At 47.6% G+C, this 22,194-nt stretch overlaps 1 protein-coding gene across 4 annotated transcripts in view; it reads left to right on the top strand.

Annotated features, from left to right (window-relative positions):
* LOC135092495 (alpha-protein kinase 1-like) overlaps nucleotides 1-22,194 on the top strand; it is a 65,836-nt gene that overhangs the window by 5,800 nt on the left and 37,842 nt on the right. For 2 of the 4 annotated variants that reach the window (XM_063991172.1, XM_063991101.1), the window contains exon 1: nucleotides 6,557-6,708. The exons of 1 other annotated variant lie outside the window; for it this stretch is intronic. In XM_063991172.1, the coding sequence (XP_063847242.1) occupies nucleotides 6,572-6,708 (137 nt within the window). In that variant the 5' untranslated portion in view covers nucleotides 6,557-6,571. Of the gene's footprint in view, nucleotides 1-6,556; nucleotides 6,709-9,672; nucleotides 10,227-22,194 lie in introns of those variants that run through there. One more of the 4 variants, XM_063991225.1, reaches the window with a different exon arrangement.

The raw sequence follows: 22,194 nt of genomic DNA, 5'->3' as shown, positions 1-22,194 counted from the left end.
AGAGAGAGAGAGAGAGAGAGAGAGACAACAGGTATTGGTTATCGGGACATCAGTTTGCCGATCTAGAGAGAGAGAGAGAGAGAGAGAGAGAGAGAGAGAGAGAGAGAGAGAGAGAGAGAGAGAAAGAGAGAGAGAGAAAGAGAGAAACGGATGGGAATACAATACATGTTATCCTGAGTTAACATCTCTCTCTCTCTCTCTCTCTCTCTCTCTCTCTCTCTCTCTCTCTCTCTCTCTCTCTCTCTCTCTCTCTCTCTCTCTCTCTCTCTCTCTCTGTTATCTTTCTTATCTGCATTTCTATTTTTATGAGAGGACGTGAATATATTTTTACGCATTAAGAGAAAACGTGGAGTGGAAGCTCTGCGTATATATATATATATATATATATATAAGGGTATTTTTTTCAAGGGGGTGTTTTTACAATTGCTAAAATGCGGAAGAGGAAGTGGACGTGCAGAGAGAGAGAGAGAGAGAGAGAGAGAGAGAGAGTGTCCTTTAGCAAAAAATACGTAAAAGTCAAAATCATCTCTTTCTCTTACGCCATCAGCATCACGTACATTCACTGATCGCCAAGGTAGACACAGCGCCCGCACAGGTATAGTTAATTAATTAGCGTCCCCGTGTATAGTGTGCGTGGCAGTGTAGGACAACCCGTTAGTGCTCTCTTTTTTTTTTTTCTTAACTTTTTCTTCTTTATGTTATGTCATTGATTCTTTCTAATTCTTTCTATTCTCCTTAAGGTTCCGTTCTCCGCATCTTTACTCCCTCTCTCTATTTCCATTCCCTCTTCTGCAGTCCTTCTTCTTCTTCTTCTTCTTCTTCTTCTTCTTGTTCAGCCTTCTTTGTCCTCTTGTAAGGTCGCTTATTCTCATTATTCCCCTTTAATTTATATCTTCTACATTTTCACTCAGCTCTTTCTCTCCATCTCTCTCTCTCTCTTTCTCTTCATCTCTCATTTTTTCTCTTATGCATTCCTTCTTGTTCTTCTGCCTTATCTCGCCTTATTCTTCCGTTTGCGTTTTGATTTATGATTTTTCTAACCCCCATTTTGCTTGTCCTTCCTGTTAGTGTGTTCGTATCTATTCATTTTCTCCTCCGCTGTTGAATAAAATGCGGTAATGTTATATATTCGTAATAAAAAGACCGGTAAGAAAAAAAATATGTAGGTTAAAGTCATGTGCGTAAGCGATAACGAGAGAGAGAGAGAGAGAGAGAGAGAGAGAGAGAGAGAGAGAGAGAGAGAGAGAGAGTACACACACAATCAACAGCTTTATGTAGGGTGATTGTATCGATAATTAGCGGAAAGTTATCGGATATTTTGTGGTTTGTCGGCAAATATTTAGCGCAAAGTTGGTGGTTATTTGCCGCCTGAAGCATCCATGGGTAACGTGGCGCTGGGAGAGAGAGAGAGAGAGAGAGAGAGAGACATTTTTACTCTCTCTCTCTCTCTCTCTCTCTCTCTCTCTCTCTCTCTCTCTCTCTCTCTCTCTCTCTCTCTCTCTCTGTCCCCTCTCACACCATTTCAATTCAATCCATCTTCTTAATATTTTCCCACATAAATTTCCTTCTTCCATTCCTCCCTCTCATCCTCCCTTTACCCTTTTCTTCCGCACCTCCCGCGTTCCTCCGTCCCTCCCCTCCCTCCGTCCACCTCCCTTTACCCTTTTCCTCCACCACCTCCCCCATTCCTCTCTCCGACCTCCCCATTGAGACCTCACACACACGTCACAATGTGCCTTGACACCTCTCCCTCCTCTACCTCCTCCTCCTCCTCCTCCCCCTCCTCCTCCTCGAAGCGCCCCCCATGCATCCCCACAGTGAAATATGATGCTCCTATCTCCTCAGGCCACTTCACCGTTGTATGATGAGACGTATTATCTAGAGATAGGCTTGCTTGATTTACCGATAATGCTCATTGGCTAACTGGCTGACTGGCTGAGTGACTGACCGCCTAACTGACTGACTGGCTGGCTGGTTGGCTGACTGACTGGTGAATTGACGGCGGAAACTGGTTTGATATGAGAGGACAGGAAGGGAAGCGGGCAAGAAGTGGTGTCTGGATTGACAGATTGGGTTAATGGGATCGCCAGTGATTATGCTCCAGCGAAGGGTTTTGGGGGGCAGGGGGCAGGGGGGCATGTGTGAGGGGTGAGTGACGGGGGGCGGTGCGGTGCGGGATGATAAAAAAAAGGGGGGTTGAAGGGTCTGGCTGTTTGTTGGGGTGAAGAGATTGAAAGGTGCGTTCTCAGAATAAGGGAATGTATTACAGTTGTGCATTTTTACCTGAGAGTGTGTCTGTGTGTGTGTGTGTGTGTGTGTGTGTGTGTGTGTGTGTGTGTGTGTGTGTCCGGCTGTGTATGTCCTGTCTCTTTCTCTGTGTGTGTGTGTGTGTGTGTGTGTGTGTGTGTCTCTGGATAGTTGAGTGTCTGTCTGTCTGCTTGTCTTGTTGTCCTTGTCTGGTTCTGTCTCATTAACAGTCTGGCTGGCGGAGTGTCTGTCTGTCTGTCTGTCTGTCTGGTATTCCATTTGTTCGAAGATTACGTAGGTGGATTTTTACCTTTCGTTATCATATATTCCTGGTATTCTCCCTTTTCTTTTATGCTTGACTGTGTGTGTGTGTGTGTGTGTGTGTGTGTGTGTGTGTGTGTGTGTGTGTGTGTGTGTGTGTGTGTGTGTGTGTGCTTCCGTGTCAGTGTTTTATATCCCTTTTTATCGTTTCTTTCACCATTTATTGGCTCTTTTTCTCGCCGTCGCCAGCCGGGAGCGCGAGGGGACGCAGGAAAGAAAGACGCACCGCTTAAGGAAACACTTCTGCCACTGCAAGAAAATACAAGCATAAAAAAGACGAAAAATATAGAAAAAAAAATCACACATAATGACAGAGACAGACAGAGACACAAAGAGAGAGAGAGAGAGAGAGAGAGAGAGAGAGAGAGAGAGAGAGAGAGAGAGAGAGAGAGAGAGAGAGAGAGAGAGAGACAGACAGACAGACAGACAGAGAGAAATCTATCGCCAAAGAAAACGAAGGAAGAGAAGAAAAATAGAACAAGAGACGGACAAAGAGAACGAAAAAAAAGGAAAAGTTGAAGGATATGAGGGAGATTAACAGAAGGAGCCAGAAGGAAGAGGAGGAGGAAAATGAATACTTGAGAGCAAAATCCGTGACTGTAATGGCTGACAAAGCACCTACGAGGGTGACTTGTCCCTTGCAGGTGCCTCTATCGCTCACTGTCGAGTGCCGCCGGTAGAGTGCCACGCCGCCACCACACTGACGCCCCGCTAACCAGAGGAGGAAAGTAAGAAGCAGAGACGGAAGGAATGTCGAAGGAGCAGGGACGAAGAAAATGCCAAGGAGAAGGAGAATAAGGATTAGAGACGTAGTAAAGAAGAGAATACTGTAGAACGAGGAAGAGGTATAAGAGGAATAAAAGCAGAGGGGTTGAAAAAGAATGCCGAAAGAAGAAAAAAGTGTAAGGAGAAAGGTGTGAAGAGGTTGACAAATACAAAGGAAGAGAAGGAGGAATGAAGAGATGAAAGAATGCAGGTGAGAGAAAAGGAGGAGGTGGGATAAAGCGTAGATAGAGACAGAGAAGGAAGCGAAAGACACTGCTGAGGAATAGGAAAGAAAAAAAATAAAAGGACGAGGACGAGAAGAAGCTTATCGAAAAAAGAAAATAACAAAATAATTAGGAGGAGAAGGAGGAAGGGGGATACTGAAGAAGAGAAGGAGGAGGAGCAGAAAGAAGACGAGTGGAAAAAGGGTGAAGGAGAAAGGGGGGAGGGGGAATGAGCTAAAGAGAATGCCGCCACTTAGAGTATCAGTGTGCCATGGACGACCCGAGGACACGCGCTGAGTGCCACGGGGGAGAGGAGAGGGAGAAAGAGAGAGAGAGGGAGAGAGATCTGTTTGCAAGACCAGCGGCGGCCATGATGTTGCATAAAAGAAGAGATTATTGTGCAAAAAAACACCGGCACCTTTTTCTCACATGTATAAATGACGCGACTGTTTGTTGTATAGATAAGTTGCTTTGTATACGTGACGTGGCTGGACGCTAACATGTAGAGGTGCGATGATGTGAGTGTTTGAATATACATGTGACTCCGCTGTGTTATGTGTAATTAATGTATGAGTATGTGTAGTGTAGCCGTCATGGTGGTTGTGTTGCGTCTTGGAAGAAGTGACAGAGAGAGGGAGAGAGAGAGAGAGTGTATAGTCAAGTGAGTCACATAAATTATAACGAGGCTTTAGACAGACAGGAAAAAACCCGTTCTCCCATTTAGAGGGGCGGCGTGGTGGCGGGAGGGAAGGGGATCAGGAGGAAGAGGAGAGGAGTAGTGTTAGATGGAGGAGGAGGAAGGAAGGAGGGAAGGAGGAGGGTAGGAAGTCCTCTCTCACTTTACTGGATTTGCTTCAGTGAGAATGTAAGAGAGAATAAATAGTTTTGTGGTGGTAGGACTCTCTCTCTCTCTCTCTCTCTCTCTCTCTCTCTCTCTCTCTCTCTCTCTCTCTCTCTCTCTCTCTCTATCTCTCTCATTTCCACGTGAAAGGATTGGTAACACTGGGTGATGACGAATCATATGTTGGCATGACTTATTGATTTGTTCTCTCTCTCTCTCTCTCTCTCTCTCTCTCTCTCTCTCTCTCTCTCTCTCTCTCTCTCTCTCTCTCTCTCTCTCTCTCTCTCTCTCTGAAGGGCGTAAAGCGACGGTCGTGATTGGCTAATTAAGGCAAGGGATAAGGGACCGCGACTTCTCATTGGCGAACGCGGAAAAGACTAATTTTGCACTTATAATTATTAACATTAGTAGTAGTAGTAGTAGTAGTAGTAGTAGTAGTAGTAGTAGTAGTAGTAGTAGTTGTGGTGGTGGTAGAAGTAATGGTCACTTCCTTTATACTCTCTCTCTCTCTCTCTCTCTCTCTCTCTCTCTCTCTCTCTCTCTCTCTCTCTCTCTCTCTCTCTCTCTCTCTCTCTCGCTACTAAACACACAAAAAAATAATAAATAATGAAAATAAAATACTGCAGGAATGTTTTCACTAGTTTATCATTACCATTATTTTTTTTTATTCTATCAAACTCTCTCCCGTAATTATATTTATTCACACGCTCATTTATTTTCCGTAATTTGTGTGTTTATTCATTTTGGTTCGTTCCATGTAGTGTGTGTTTAGTTATTTAAGCGAACAGTATTTTCCGGTTAGATAGCGCGGCGATCAGAGAGAGAGAGAGAGAGAGAGAGAGAGAGAGAGAGAGAGAGAGAGAGAGAGAGAGAGAGAGAGAGCGCATCTACCTGGCACTCCTTGTAGGGGATCAATTATCTTGCAGGAGGAGGTTTGCTTCTCTCTCTCTCTCTCTCTCTCTCTCTCTCTCTCTCTCTCTCTCTCTCTCTCTCTCTCTCTCTCTCTCTCTCTCTCTCTCCCCGGCTCTTCCTCTCCCTCTGTGCCTGGGTTGCTGTCTTCTTGATATGGCCCAGAAGCCGTTCTCTCTCTCTCTCTCTCTCTCTCTCTCTCTCTCTCTCTCTCTCTCTCTCTCTCTCTCTCTCTCTCTCTCTCTCTCTCTCTCTTTCTCTGTCTCTCTCTCTCTTTGGCTCAGATTTACAAGAGGGACGAGTAAAAAAATAAAGAAAAAAACATGTCAGCTAAGAGCGGAAGAGGGAGACAAGGAATTAAGTGAGAACGTTAGGACGGAAGAGGAGGAGGATGAGGAGGAGGAGGAGGAGGAAGAAAACGAAGAGGAAGAGGGAGGTATGTATATTGGGAATATTAGGGGAGCTACTTCTTACGCGATGACTACCTCCTCCTCCTCCTCCTCCTCCTCCTCCTCCTCCTCCTCCTCCTCCTCCTCCTCCTCCTCGACATTCTCCTCCTCCTCCTCGTGCCTGTTTCACTCCTGTTTTCTCCCCCGTCGCGGCTGTCAGCGTGTGTTTGTTTATCTCTGCTCCTCCCGGCGGCGGGGCACGCTGTTTGCTTGCTCTGCCCTGCCTCGCCGCCCGCCAGGACCGCCCGCCCGCCCACCGCCCCCTCCCCGCCCCGCGCCCCCCGCCAGAAAGAAAATGGACACAGATGATTATTGTTTAGGAGAAAGGAGTGAAGGGAAGGGGGCGTCTTATTATTTATTTGTTTGTGTGTCTTTCCTTTGTTTGGGCGCCGGGGTTGTTGCTCGGTGCAGCGGCCTTGGTGGCGGTGGTGGTGTGGTGGTGGTGTGGTGGTGGTGACGGTGCTGCTCCTTGCTTGCTGCGGTGTGCGGTGTGCGGTGCGTGGTGGTGAGTCAGAGTAGAGCGCGGCAGCGGCGGGAATGGACATCGCGTCTCCCTGAATGAACTGTCCTGGTTTTTAAACATTTTTCCTTTCCAGTTTTTCACTTTCACTAAATTGAATATTTTACCGTTCATTATTTTTTTACCTGAAATTTTTATAATTCATTTGCTAATATTACTGGAAACACTTATTTTCGTCATCAGTAGAACATTTCTCTTGTTAATTACGTGTGAAATAAATAGAAATGTAATTTGTTATATATTCAAAGTATGATAATTTATAAATGTGCCACTGACAGGAACATTTGTAATTAGTATGTCTCTCCTTCAGGTAGGGCGGTCCTCCTTGGTTCCTCGGCGGCCTGAGGGAGGGACGGGCTGGAGGGGGCAGGTGTGTGGCGGAGGGTGGCGCCTGCAGCTGCCCGGCACGTGTGGGGACGCTGCTTCAGGCCGGTCAGTGTGAGGAAGGTCATTCTGCCGATGTCCCGCCTGTCTCTTTCCGTCTCAACATCCTCATCTCTCTCTCTCTCTCTCTCTCTCTCTCTCTCTCTCTCTCTCTCTCTCTCTCTCTCTCTCTCTCTCTCTCTCTCTTTCTGCTGAATTACGTTGTAAGATTGAAAAAAAAGTCCTAATATATGTAGATATCATTAACGAAGACTAAGGCAAGTAAGCAGACACACACACACACATATATACACGCATGAACAAAATAAATAAATAAATAATAATGTATAAAAGAAAGAGTGAGAAAAGAAGAAAAAAAAATAGCTGTAAAGTAAAACCCCTCAACACCATTTCACGCAAAACACTTAAAAACCACCACCACCACCACCACCAACACCACCACCATTACAAATTAAGAAACACATTCCCTCACCTTACTACCCTCACCACTCACTCCCGCCCCCCATCACCCATCACCCCCACCCCCTCCTGCACCCCACCTCTCGCGGCGTGGGGGGTAAAACAAAGCCTCCCACTTAGCTCACTCTTATCACACACCTCTGTTTTGTGTAGCGCAACCTGACACCTCGGGTCTTGGGGCGTATCCTCTCCCCTCGCCGCACCTCCCCTCGTCACCCCTCTGGCCGGGCGCCCTTAGAGTCATTCTCCCGCCGCCCGAGGGGAGCTAAACGGGAGGTGCTGGCTGGGGAGAACCGTGATGGGTGATTGTTAACTTGGATTTTTTTGCGTTAATCAGGTGGAAAGGGAAGAAGGAGGGGAGAGGAGGGATAAGGGAGGGTGTGATGGGGAGAGGAGTAAGGGGAGATGGGAGGGGTGGTGGGTGAGTAGTTGTTTTAGTGGTGCTTGTAGTGGTGATGATGATGGTGGTAAGGACGAAGAGAATAAGGGAGGTTATGGTTAGGTTTGGAAGGGGGAGATAAGAAAAGAGAGAGAGAGTGAGAGGATGAATGGTGCGAATGAAAATGCACTGAAGATAGGTGATGCTTGTGTGTGTGTGTGTGTGTGTGTGTGTGTGTGTGTGAGAGAGAGAGAGGGAACTGACGAAAGAAAGAACGTGAGGGAAGGGAGGGGAAGAAGAAAAGCATGCGGTCACAGTTGAGGTGACGCAGAGGGGAATAAAGAGATAGACTGAGTTAATAGGAGAAAAAGGGTACATGACTGAAGAACTCCATCTCCCCTCACTTAGTTCTTAGCCTCTCCCCGCATTTTTCTCCTTGCCCTCACCCTCTCCCCTCACTCTCCCTGCCATGGCTCCCGCACCCTCCTCACCTCCTTTCCCTTCACGTCCCCTCACACCCTCCCTGTCCCGTCCCCCTCTTTTCCTAACTTGTCCCTCCCCTCCCACTCCCCCTCCCGTCCCCTCACCGCATTCCACAGATCGCCCCCCGCCCACAAAAGGCCAGTTATGTGGGCGTGAGGAGGGTCAAACAGACCGCCCATGACAGGCGAAAGGGGGGAGGGTGAGGAGACACAAGTACCCATTATGAGGAGAAAATTTATTAGGGTGACCTGTAGGTTTCAATTATCCTTCGCCGACAGCTGTGTGTGTGTGTGTGTGTGTGTGTGTGTGTGACAAGACAACGTTCCTGTGATATATGTATTCTTTCTTGTTTTCTTCTTCGTTTGACTGAAGTTATTATTTTTTTTCTCTACTTCTTCTTATTTACTCTTGTTTCCTATGTGTCAGTATACCGCTTCCCCCACCACCCCCAAACAAAAAAAGAAAATTATCAATAAAAATATAAAAAAAAGGTTAAAAAGAACGACTAAGAACGAGAAGTAGAGTGATAAATAGTGACGATACAATCAACACCGGCCAGCACAACACACAGCAACTGACTCAACACAAACCAAGTAAAAAACACATTAATAAAGAGAAAGAAAGATGTGCATGGAGAAGTAATGTGAGTAGAACCGTGAACACTATAGTTTATTAACGTCAAGCTCTTAAGTCAAAGCTAAAAGTATTCAGAGAGAGAGAGAGAGAGAAAGTTTGTAGTATATTAAGTGTCCTATGACGTATTACAGCAATGTGTGTGTGTGTGTGTGTGTGTGTGTGTGTGTGTGTGTGTGTGTGTGTGTGTGTGTAAGTCAGATGCTTACGTAAAAATCTCGCTGTGTAGTCTCATACATTATGCAAGTGTTCTCTCTGATGTGTGATTCCTTCCGCATTGCCTTCATACCCTAAGTGATGTTTTGTGTGTGTGTGTGTTTTTTTTTTTTCGCTTTCTTCCTCCTTTATTTGCATACCCACTTCCTCTCTCTCTCTCTCTCTCTCTCTCTCTCTCTCTCTCTCTCTCTCTCTCTCTCTCTCTCTCTCTCTCTCTCTCTCTCTCTCTCTCTCGAGGGCGGGTCACAGTCCTCCCTTTGTCAGTCCCTGGCTCACAAGAGGATCACCACCAGTTCCTTATTCTCCAAATACTTGCACATTATCAGCGGAATCGGTTGCGAAAGATTTGCTAATTGAGAAAATGAGATAACGTGGAGTGCGTGAGGTGCGGGGGAGGGAGGGGAGGGGAGGCGTGAAGTGGACTTTGTCAGGAACATTTTGAGTTGTTAGCTCTTCACACTTCTTTTACCGGTGTTATTAGTGGCCGTTCTTCCTCTTCACTAATGCCAGCAGTGTCCATCATATTGGTGGATGCAATTTTTCCCACACCGCAATTGCTCCAAAGAACAGTTACTTGCGCACCTCGAAAGCTTGTTTGTTTTTAAGTCGCAGTTCCCTCGTCGCCGCCAGAGGGCCGCTGTGTCGAGGAACACAACGCCGAGGAACAAAAAGACCCGCAAACAAACCTTCACTTGTTTTTGAGGCTCGGCGCGCGCGAAACAAGACGTCACCAGACTTTCCACTTCATAGTATTCATTTTCCATAATGCATCGCCCGGGTGGCCGAGGCGTGGCGGAGGGCTGGCCCGAAGGATCACCGTTAGGTCGGTGACAGGGTACGGGAAGGACAGTGTGTTCAGTCACAGTCAATGCTTGTTTGTTTATATTGATTGTGTTTGATTCCACAATGCTTTACTTTCGCATGGATGGCGGCGGCGGCAGTGGCGGCGGCCCTTTGTTTCCTAACAATCGCTCGCGGTGGCCAGGCTGGTATCGGTGCCGCCGGAAGGTGGTGGTGCCTCTCGCCGCCCCGAGAGGCTGAGTCTCTCGAGGAGACGACAAGCGGGGCTGAGCGACCTTTGGGAAGGCCAGGGAACAACAGGCACAAGGCGGCGCCTCATCGTACACGCCGGCCACCGCCACCTTGCTCCGCCCGCAGAATGTGAGAATAGAGCCTCTGTTGTTTGTAGCCCGGGCGTCAATGGCCCCCGTGGCCCTCTCATGCTTTCGTCCAGCCAGTGCCAAGCCAGAGGGCCACAGTGACCAGACGTGAACGCTCTCGTGCTCGCGTCCACAACTCGATGCCGCGGGAGTGAGTGCCTCAAGGAGGACTTTTTACTTGAAGAAGGACGTGCTGCTCAGCGCGCCGTCGCCACAGCCGCCGCCATGACGCTAGTGTGAGTACCAAACTGCAGGCACTGAGGGTGATGGACGCGTAGTAGTGACGGCGGTGGTGGTGGTGATGGTGATTGTGGAGGTGGAGGCTGCGGGGTTAGTGGAGGGCTTCAAGTGGTTTGATCTTTGCTCACGTAAACACAAATCGTGTCTACAAGAATCATTCATTTCTCCCTGCAAGACTCGGTGCTTGCTGTGTGGCGCTGCGTGGTGGTGCGATGAGTTAAGGCGCAGCAGGCGTGGGCGGGCGCATCGTCTCTGGGTGGAGGAGAAGGAGCACGAGGAGGACACACCCAGGCGGGGCTCGGCGATGACAACGGCGGGTATTGTGTCGCGGCGGAGCGGGGTCGTGAGGTGACCGCGGCCGCCAGTGTCAGCGCTTTTCTTGTCCTCCAAGAGCCTGCGACGAACTCTCTCTCTCTCTCTCTCTCTCTCTCTCTCTCTCTCTCTCTCTCTCTCTCTCTCTCTCTCTCTCTGTTCTGGGTGTGGTAGATACAGTTGGGTCTAAGGAAAACTACGTGAGGCGACAAATCAAGCTTCAGTTACCAGTACAAGTACGAGATGCATCCTCCTTATCCTCCTCCTCCTAGTCTTCGTCTTCCTCCTCCTTCTCCGCTTCATTCATGCGCATGACTATTATCGAAAGAGGAAGAGGAAACAGCATAATCAAATGTTTCGAGAGAAGAGGAGGGGGGAAGGGAAATGAGAGAGAAAGAGAATGACGTGGATAAGAGAGAGAGAGAGAGAGAGAGAGAGAGAGAGAGAGAGAGAGAGAGAGAGAGAGAGAGAGAAGAATGAGTCAAGTAGATGAGGTTAGGTCGGCGTGGGACGGCTGGAGGGAGGAGGGAACAGACGATGTTTGTCTCGTTGAGCAACGTGAGGAAATGCAAGCCTCCTTCTCCTCCTCCTTCTCCTCCTCCTCCTCCTCCTCCTCCTCCTCCTCCTCCTCCTCCTCCTCCTCCTCCTCTTCCTCCTCCTCCTCCTCCTCCTCATCTTTCTTTTTCTTCTTCTCCATCCTGGGTGCAGTGAGGGAGGCTGCTGCAAAGGTCGGGCATTGGAGCGTTTGGTGGCATTTAGAGGCAGAGGTAGCGGCCGCCTCGCGTAACACCAGCAGAACTACGTGACCTTCCCTGCCCAGCACCAGTGTACCCCTCGTAGCTTTCCCTTCCCTCAAGTGTCCCCTTTTTTTCAGTACCGTTCCTTCTTTATCTCTTCCACTTATGCCATCCTTGTTTCTCTTCGTCCTCTTGTTATTTCTGTTTGCCCTCTCTCTCCTCCTCCTCCTCCTCCTCTTCATCTTCCTCCTTTGCTAACCTCAACAGAAGAACCCATTAGACGGTATCAGCTCAAGGAGAAAATTTTGGGGTGTCAGACACAATGTACACACACACACACACACACACACACACACACACACACACACACACACACACACACACACACACACACACACACACACACACACACACACACACACACACACAAGTGCCACCCCTTCTCTCTCACCATACCAGCTGCCCATTCTTACCCCCCCTATCCCTCTCTCTATCGCTCTCTCTCTCTATATATATATATATATTCATCCTAGAGAGAGAGACAAGTCGGTCATTGAACAAACGCACGTACACACTCCTTTCTCTCTCTCTCTCTCTCTCTCTCTCTCTCTCTCTCTCTCTCTCTCTCTCTCTCTCTCTCTCTCTCATCATAATAAAACCTCTTCCTCACTTCCCTCCGTCCGTTTTCTTTATGACGCCCCTTTCTCTCCCCATCATTTCTCCCCATTACTTCACCATCACCCCATGTGCCAGTAGTTACAACAGTGTATTGGAGCCTAAGTAACTGGTGGTGTTTACTGTTTTGTGTAATTCATATGTAATTTTTTCTCTCGTGCTGCTCTACTTAAATTATTCTCCTTAGCTTCACTCTTTTATTATTATTATTATTATTATTATTATTATTATTATTATTATTATTATTATTATTATTATTATTACCATCACAATCACTGCTAGTCTGTATTCATTGTCACTGTTAACTTTCTTTTTTTTCACTCTCGTCACTGTCATCACCTTTTTTCTCTTTTCTCTCACTATTTTCAGCGTTATGTCACTTTCTCGTGTGAGTTTTTCTTCTTCTTCTCCTTCTTCTTCTCCTTCTTTCTCCTCTTCTTCCAGCTCGTTATCTTCCATCTCCCCCGCATCCCCCTCCTCTTTCTCCTCTTCCTCCTAATCATCCCCCTCCTCCTCTTCTTCCTCCTCTTCTTTATCTTCATCTCCACAATAAACAGAAACTCTAGAACTTGAGAAAATAAAAAAGTCATCACATTTTCATAATCGTAGAGAGAGAGAGAGAGAGAGAGAGAGAGAGAGAGAGAGAGAGAGGGAGAGGGAGAGGGACAAGTTCTCTTTCATGCCTGGCTAACCCTCTCTGCTCTGTGATTGGGTGTTTTTCTTTTTTGTTTGGTTTCCGTGGCTCTTGATTGGTCATTCTGTTTACGACTTGCTGATGGTCTGATTGGTCCTCGCGGCGCTTGTTTCCTCGCTTTTGATTGGCTGCTGCTTCTTCTGGGAATTCTCTCATTGGTGGAAGCTCCTTGTTTCGACAATATTCTGTTTTCCGTCTGTGTGTTGCGTGTGTGTGTGTGTGTGTGTGTGTGTGTGTGTGTGTGTGTGTGTGTGTGTGTGTGTGTGTGTCTCGCTTTGTTTGTCTGTTTGCCTGTGTGTTTATCTAATCTCTCTCTCTCTCTCTCTCTCTCTCTCTCTCTCTCTCTCTCTCTCTCTCTCTCTCTCTCTCTCTCTCTCTCTCTCTCTCTCTCTCATCTTTACATTATCTAATTATCTCTTTCTTATATTTTCCTCATCTAAAACCACATTTGTCTTTCACTCTTTCTCTCTTCCTCTCTCTCTCCTCTGTTTTCCCCTTTTCCTTCTATTTCCCATCGCCTCTTTCTCTCATTCCCTTTCTTTCTCTCTCATTGTCCCTTCTTTTACAAATTTCTCTTACCCTTTTCTTTCCCACCTTTTCTCTTTTTTTATCTCTCATGCCTCCTCTTTCCCTTTTCCCTCATCTCTCTACCTTTCCTCCTCCTCCTCCTCCTCCTCCTCCTCCTCCTCCTCTGAGTGGCAATTCAAGATGATTTCCTGACGTCGGATATTGTCCCGACTAGTTGTTCTCAAGTGGAAATTTCCCCTCGCACTAAATGGGTTTCCTCAAAAAATATTAATACCTTCCCTCGACTTTTGTGGGGGAGGGGGAGAGAAAGGGGGGAGGGAGGGATGGCTGGAAGAGGAGGAAAGTGATGTGCAATAGAGAGAGAGAGAGAGAGAGAGAGAGAGGCCGGCGAGATGTATAGAAGCAGAGATAGACACAAAGACAGAAGGTAGAAGACTAAGAAGGAGGAGTAAGAGGAAGAAGAGGAGGAGGAGGAGGAGGAGGAGGAAGAGGTGGTGATCTTACCTGACAAGCGCAGGTCACTTTGGCTTAGGTAACTACATGCAAGGGCAAAACGAAAGCTTCACCTGCCTTACCTTACCGTACCTGTGATCCTGAGAGAGAGAGAGAGAGAGAGAGAGAGAGAGAGAGAGAGAGAGAGAGAGAGAGAGAGAGAGAGAGAGAGAGAGAAACGACCACAATATCCCTAACTCGTGTCTCTTTGCTTCATTCAGTCAGTCAATCAGTCACACACACACACACACACACACACACACACACACACACACACACACACACACACACACACACACACACACACACACACACACATACATACACACACGGACGGACGGACCGACTGACGGAAGAAGGAGGTGTTAGAGTGCCATTAAATTTGTTATAGAAAAAAAGACACCATTGGTCCCCTCTCTTAATACATAGAGAGAGAGAGAGAGAGAGAGAGAGAGAGAGAGAGAGAGAGAGAGAGAGAGAGAGAGAGAGAGAGAGAGAGAGAGGAAGTATAAATGTATAATGACAAAAATTATCTAATGAAAGAGATAACATGAGGCAAGACTTGAAGGAGAGGAGGAGGAGGAAGAAGAGGAGGAGGAGGAGGAGGAGGAGGAGGGTGTAAATACTAACCACAAAGTCGGAAGTGTAGTAAGGGGAAGAAGAGGGAGATGAGGGGAGAGGGAGGGAGTATGTGGTTACTTTTTCCTCCCCTTACCTCACCTCCCTCTCTCTCTCTCTCTCTCTCTCTCTCTCTCTCTCTCTCTCTCTCTCTCTCTCTCTCTCTCTCTCTCTCTCTCTCTCCCCTCCTGGGTGATATATTGTGTTGTGGTCGAGTTGTGGTGAGGGTGGAGGAGGAGGAGGGGGAGGAGGAGGAGGAGGAGGAGGAAAGGAGGGCGGAAGGGGAAGAAGTAAGGAGGGGGAAGAGATCTTAAATTCTGTTCCACTAATGTTGCTCATGAATGAAGGGAAGGAATGAATGGGAGGGGGATGTGTGAATGAAGGAACGGGGCGAGAGAGAGAGAGAGAGAGAGAGAGAGAGAGAGAGAGAGAGAGAGAGAGAGAGAGAGAGAGAGAGAGAGAGAGAGAGAGAGAGAGTCAAATATAGAGCTAAATATTTGTGTAATCTTTGGATCAACAAGCATTAATGAAAGTGTCAGTTTATAGTGACGCAATACTGACGTGAAGGTGATGTGATGGTGACGTAACAGTGACAGTGATGTGATGGTGATGGGCCACACACCAGATGCAGTGATGTGATGAGTAAGGCAAGGAAAGCAGGAAACATTTGCCAGAGATAGTGTCATCAACTGTAGCTGCAAGTGTGTGTACGTGTGGCGCCTCACAGCGAACACTTCTTGAATTTCCGTCTCTTTTCCTGTTTTTTTTTTCTATTTTTTATTACACGAATTGTTTGGACGTTTATTAATTGTTTTCTGGGAGTTTCCTGTTTTTAGTCGGTTGTGTGTTAGGGTTGGGCTAAAATGGCATTATATTTTCTTGATTGCCTACTTCTCTTTTTCTCTTTTCTTTGTGTTTTTTTTTCTTTTCTTTCATGACCGTGCGTAAAGCTTGGACCTCCTCTTCCTCTTCGTCTTTCTCTACTTCTTTCGTCGTCTTCGTCTTCCTCCTCCTTCTCTTCCTCTTTTCTTCTTCCTTCCACTTCACCTCTTCCTCCTCCTCCTCCTCCTTGTGTCATCGACGTCATCATCACCACACACACACACACACACACACACACACACACACACACACACACACACACACACACACACACACACACCTGTAATTACACAAACAAAAAAATAATGAACTTCAGAACCACCAACGACTATTTTACATCCTTATTTGCTTTTCTTCTCTCCTACCCCCAACTTTTTTTTTTCCCAACCAAATATTTTTTTTCTTTTTTTCAATTCCCGTCACTAAGCCAACCCGCCGCCGCCACCACCACCACCATGACCACCACCACCACCACCATCGCTTCTCCCCAATGTTTCCCTTCAACTTCCGGCTACCATCAGCACACGGGGAACACGACTGAACAAACACATTAACACACACGCCCGGCCCATAATTTGTCATCTTCACAGCTTATTTGCATATTGGAACCCCTCCTCCTCCACCACCACCACCACCACCACCACCACCACCACCGCCACCACCACCGCCGCCGCCGCCACCCTCCCTTTCCTCACACCTTGCCTCAGAAAATGTGATGGATAGACTTGTGGTGTTGACTTTGGGTCCCATGGATGTTTGTGGTGTTGTGGGTGTTGGGAGTGGTGGTGGTGGCGGCGGTGCTGGTGGTGGAGGATGGTAATGGCGGGGGTGGGGGCCGGGGGCTGGCAAGGTGTAGTGTGTGAGGTCATCAGATCACGACAGGTGTTAAAGGCAATCAGTTATTCTGCTTCACTTTCACCGCAGCCGTCTTGAGTATCTATTTCCATGTTACTGAAGGCTAGGCTCTCTCTCTCTCTCTCTCTCTCTCTCTCTCTCTCTCTCTCTCTCTCTCTCTCTCTCTCTCTCTCTCTCTCTCTCTCTCTGGTGTGGTTACTTTGTTGTTGTTGTTGTTGTTGTTGTTGTTGTTGTTGTTGTTGTTGCTGTTGCTGTTGTTGTTCCATTGATAGGCTGCAGTATTGGTAGTGATGGTGGTAGTAGTAGTAGCAGTAGTAGTAGTAGTAGTAGTAGTAGTAGTAGTAGTAGTAGTAGTAGTAGTAGTAGTAGTAGTAGTAGTAGTAGTAAAAATAGACAAGTATTAGGAGGAAGAGGCGAAATAATAGATAAGCTTAACGTATGAATCTCACACAAACACACACACACACACAGACACACACAGACACACACACACACACACACACACACACACACACACACACACACACACACACACACACACACACACACACACACACACACACATAAATACACACGCACGCATACACACAGACTCATTCACAGTACAAAGATAGATAGAAGAGGACGAAGAAAAACAAACCGCGTGCAGAAAACGCAGAATATAATTAGAGAGAGAGAGAGAGAGAGAGAGAGAGAGAGAGAGAGAGAGAGAGAGAGAGAGAGAGAGAGAGAGAGAGATTAGCTCAGGCGATCATACCAGCGATTAAACCCCTCTCTTAAACAACTGACGCAGGACGCCCTTGCGATCAAACACAGGGGAGAGAGAGAGAGAGAGAGAGAGAGAGAGAGAGAGAGAGAGAGAGAGAGAGAGAGAGAGAGAGAGAGAGAGAGAGAGAGAGAGGCGCAGAGGGACTATAAGATCTACAATGCACGACAAACAGGACAAACACACACTCTCGCTCCCCCTTTCTCTCTCTCTTTTTCTCCCTCTATCTCCCTTCTCCCCTCCTCCCTCGTTTGTCTTCTTCCTCCCTTCTGCCCCCGTTTGTCTTCTTCATCTTCCTCCTCCTCCTCCTCCTCCTCCTCCTCCTCCTCCTTCCATTTTCACCCCTTCGACCACAAACAATCATCATCAAAGGAGCAATTTACTCAGACCTAATCCATTGTGTGCTTTACCTCTCTCTCTCTCTCTCTCTCTCTCTCTCTCTCTCTCTCTCTCTCTCTCTCTCTCTCTCTCTCTCTCTCTCTCTCTCTCTCTCTGACGGCGTATTACAAGTAGCATTAAGGAATTACTTTTTAAAGATAGAGATATAGATAGAGAGAGAGAGAGACGAGGAATACAGACAGACAGACAGACAGACAGACAGACAGACAGACACAGACGGATAGCTGTTATGAGTGTATCGCTGAATCTGTCAACAAAGGGAACTGAATACCGGAGTCTATGGGGTGGAAAGAAACGAAGGCTGGATGAGAGAGAGCGAGAGAGGAGCAAGAGGAGGAGGACGGGACGAAGGGAGAGAGAGGAAGAGGGAGGAGATAATGTAGATAAGGAGAACAGAAGATGAAAATGAAGGAAATATGAAGTGAGGCATAGAAGGGGAGAAAAAAATGAAAATGAATGAAATAGGAAATAACACAAGGCTTAGAAGAAGAGGAGAATAAAGATAATGAAGAGGACTAGGTATGATAATGAATGAGAGGAAGAAGAAGATGGAAAGAAAAAGGAGGAAGAGGAGTAGGTGTTACTAGAAAAGGATTCAGAAAATGAGAATGAAGGAGAGGAAGGAGGAGGAGGAAGAGGAGGAGGAGGAGGAGGAGGAGGAGGAGGAGGAGGAAGAGGTGTTAGTAACTTCCCCAGGTAGCGGTTTAGCAGCTCCTTGGCTACACAGGTACAATAACCCTCCTAATTAGCTCCCACCTGAGCCTCGCTACCTGTTCCTGCCGCCGCCGAGGGAGGCTAATCAAGCTCACCTAAGAAGTGTTTGTGCTCAGCTTAACGAGTGACGTCACACCTCGTCAGGAAGAGGCGCTGGTGAGATGTGGTGCCTTCTCCCCTCTTCCCTCTCCCCTCGCCTCCTCTCATCTTCTCTCTCACCTCTCCCTCGCCACTTTCTCATTCCATCTCCATTTCTATTAATTTCTCTTTCCTCCTCATCTTCTTTCCTTTCCATTTCTCTTTTTCTCTCTTTCCTTCTCATCTTCTTTCCTCTCAATTTCTCTTTTTTCTTTCTTACTCTTGTCTCTTTTTTTTTTTCCCTCTCATCTTTCCTCTTCCCCGTTCTTCCACTTTCCTTCCCTCTTTTCTTCCTCTTCTCTCTCTCTCTCCTCCTTTCTTTTCAATTTATCTTTTTTTTTCTCTCTCTTCCCGTGTCATCTACTTTTCTTCCCTCTTTTCCTCTCTTTTTTCTCTCCATTTCTCTACTTCCTTCTCACCTCCATGTCCCTCCTCCACCCTTTCTTTTTTTCCTGACTTATCTTTTCTTTCTACTCTCCTCCTCTTTGTTCCCTCCTCTCTTTCCTTGTCCTTCACATCACCCATCTCTTTCTGTCCTCTTCTCCCATCTCCTTTATCTACTCTCCCCTTTGCCTCTCCTCCTCCTCTTTCTACTCCTTTCTCCACTTCCACCAGTACTGTCAATATAATTTTTTCCACCCCCCCCGATTTCGTAATAAGTATTGGTCTTTATCATTGTATTGGTGGTGAATGTCTTGATCTGTGCTAAGTGCGTGGTGGTGCTTCCTTTGGTGTTTGGCGTCCGTCAGAGGTGGTGAGGACTGATAAGCGATGAAAATGGTGATAGTAATGATAATGATGTTAATAATAATAGTAATAGTATTGATAAATGGCTCGTGGATGGAAAGAAATATATATATGTTAAGGAGTGATTGCACTAATTAGATGCGTGGATTTAAATAAAGAGTGATGAAGTGCTGGTGAGAGTTACTGGTGGTGGCGGTGGTGGTGGTGGTGGTGGTGGCAACTGTGGTGGTGGTGGTGAAGGGTGGAATATTGATGCAGGTGTTTCCAGACTTCGTGTACGTACAGAATTCGGTACACACACACACACACACACACACACACACACACACACACACACACACACACACACACACACGCACAGCACAACACACTACTTGAAAATACGTTTGAAAATTAAGAATAAAGTCCCTGGTCTATTATTCTCTCCCCACTTGTCCCCCCTCCTCCTCCTCCTCCTCCTCCTCCTCCTCCTCCTCCTCCTCCTCCTCCTCCTCCTCCTCCTCCTCCACACTACACTTCGTTAAGGAACATTACCGCTTTATTTACCTGCGGCAGCCCCGTGTAATTATTTCCTTAGTCGGGGGGCGTTTGGCCGGGTCTCAAATGGCGGGAGGGAGAACCGGCGGGGAGCGAAGATGGACTGTGGGCGTAGGGGCGCGAGGGGCCAAGTTCCTGTGGCAGCGACGGCGTGGGCGACTGGCTCTATTGTCTACCTGCTTGTCACCTGTGCTGCTGACGTCACACAGGCGCCGCCCACATAATCCTCGCTGATTGGCTGATACAAGGTGCTCATCGCCTCCCATTGGTCGCCGCGAGTCAGTGGAGCTCTGCAGGTGTGTCTTTGTCTCGCGCTCACCTGTGTCGCCGCTGATTGGGAAATATTGCCTGCCACCCCTGCCTGTTTACCTGTTCGTGAGCGAGGGGTCAGGGGGGGGGAGGGGCGGCGGGGGACGGGGGACGAAAGGGAAGGCAGGAAAGTGTGGGGATATATTACACATGCACACACGTACGTACATATATATCTATTTGTCCTTTCTCGTACCTGGTTTTATAATATTCGTCTCTCTCTCTCTCTCTCTCTCTCTCTCTCTCTCTCTCTCTCTCTCTCTCTCTCTCTCTCACTCCAGTATTTTTTTTTTCCCACGAAAGATTAGAACTATTAAATGAAGGAGGACGAGAAGGAGATAATGACGAGGAGAAGGAGGAGAAGGAGGAGGAGGAGGAGAAGGCTGCGGTGTTGAATCATGATGTAATCCTCCATTGAACATTAACAACTACAACAACTACAACAACTACAAATGCAACAACAACAAGATAATGACAAGCGGCGGAGTGTGGCAGAATGGAGGGTGTGGGGGAGTAATGGGAGGGTAATTGGGGGAGGTGGGGTCGTCTACTGAAGGAGGAAAGGAGAGAGAGAGAGAGAGAGAGAGAGAGAGAGAGAGAGAGAGAGAGAGAGAGAGAGAGAGAGAGAGAGAGAGAGAGAGAGAGAGGAGGGGGGAAAGGCTGTTCGCATTCACGTCCCTAGTGTAAGAGGTGCTGAAGGAGGGAAAGAAAGGAGGGTTGTTTCTCTCTCTCTCTCTCTCTCTCTCTCTCTCTCTCTCTCTCTCTCTCTCTCTCTCTCTCGGTCGTCTTATCTTTTTTGCGTATAATTTTTCGATTTGTGAAGTGCGCATATCTCTCTCTCTCTCTCTCTCTCTCTCTCTCTCTCTCTCTCTCTCTCTCTCTCTCTCTCTCTCTCTCTCTCTCTCTCTCTCACTCCTCCCTCTCGTTTCCTCCCTCTATCTTTCCTTACATCTCTCCATCTCACACTCCCTCCTTATACCTTAACAGCCCTTGCCTCTCCCTTCCTCCCTCCCTCCCTCCATCCCCCCCGTCCACCCAGGCATAGAGCATCTCTTACTATTTATAACCAGAAGACTTAGTGAGCGGGACACTGTTGTTTAAAGCTCTCGAGTGTTGAGTTGTGGTGGGGATGAGGAACGCTGCTGGGACTCTGGCTGGTTGGGGGGAGAGGGGGGAGGGGGAGGTGTGAGGAGTGTGTTTGTTGCTACAGGGCCCGGTGAAGGGGAGTGGTGGAGGAGTAGGAGGGTGGTGGAGTAAGAGGACGCAGTAGTAGTATGAAGTAGTGATGGTTGTGGGTGGTAGTAGTAGTAGTTGTTGTGGTGGTGGTGGTGGTGGTGGTGGTGATGCTTGGGGGTGGGTTGGGAGAGAGAGAGAGAGAGAGAGAGAGAGAGAGAGAGAGAGAGAGAGAGAGAGAGAGAGAGAGAGAGAGAGAGAGAGAGAGAGAGAGAGAGCAGGAAAGAATTGTTTTTATGAAGAAGGAAAGAAAAGGGAGAGGCGTCGCCTTGAGAGAGAGAGAGAGAGAGAGAGAGAGAGAGAGAGAGAGAGAGAGAGAGAGAGAGAGAGAGAGAGATTAAATAGTACACTTCAAAACACACCTGATCACTGACACACTTCTACATACACACACACACACACACACACACACACACACACATACACACGCACCCTTATTCATTCCCTTCCCACTCCTATACCCTCACACCCGGGTCACAATGGCTTTGGTGTAACCCGAGGGGACCCGCCGTGACCCGTGAAGTGTGCCCCCGACCCCGGCGTGACCCCCTGGTGAGGACAGGACGCCGGCCAATCAGCGGGCGCCCCTCACACTACAGGGCAAACAAGAGCCTCTGTGTCGCGGCGTTGTGGTCAGAGAGAGAGAGAGAGAGAGAGAGAGAGAGAGAGAGAGAGAGAGAGAGAGAGAGAGAGAGAGAGAGAGAGAGAGAGATGCACAGAAATACTAGTGAGCTTTTCCATTTTCTTTGTTTTATAGAAAATGGAATAAGAAGACAAAGGGTGAAAAAAAGAGACCGTAGAGAGAGAGAGAGAGAGAGAGAGAGAGAGAGAGAGAGAGAGAGAGAGAGAGAGAGAGAGAGAGTTATATTATGCTTCATTCACCACTATTGAATAATAAATAGAGGCCAAAGCAAACACTTTTTTTTTTCTTTTTAATAACCACAAGGGGACTTACCATGAAGGGATACCATTACAAACATTGGGAAGAGAAGAGGAGGAGGAGAAGGAGCTAGTACAGTCTCTCTCTTTCTCTCTCTCTCTCTCTCTCTCTCTCTCTCTCTCTCTCTCTCTCTCTCTCTCTCTCTCTCTCTCTCTCTCTCTCTCTCTCTCTCTCTCTTTTCTCACGGTACATTTTTTCCCTTCCTTCCCTCCATTTCTGCCTCGCTTTTTACTCTCCCATATCTGTTTCCTCACTTCCTCTCTTTCTCCCTCTCCTCCCTCTCTCCCTCCCTCCCTCCTTCCCTCCACCTGTTTCCCTCACCCACTTGCTGTATCTCCCTTGTTTCCTCTCCCCTCTAAAGGACATTCCTAACACGCATACACCCATT

Source organism: Scylla paramamosain, chromosome 1 (genome assembly GCF_035594125.1).
Source record: "Scylla paramamosain isolate STU-SP2022 chromosome 1, ASM3559412v1, whole genome shotgun sequence".
Classification (NCBI taxonomy): Eukaryota; Metazoa; Arthropoda; class Malacostraca; order Decapoda; family Portunidae; genus Scylla; species Scylla paramamosain.
Note: the sequence above shows the minus strand (reverse complement) of the source record. Positions and strands in the feature narration are given on the sequence as shown.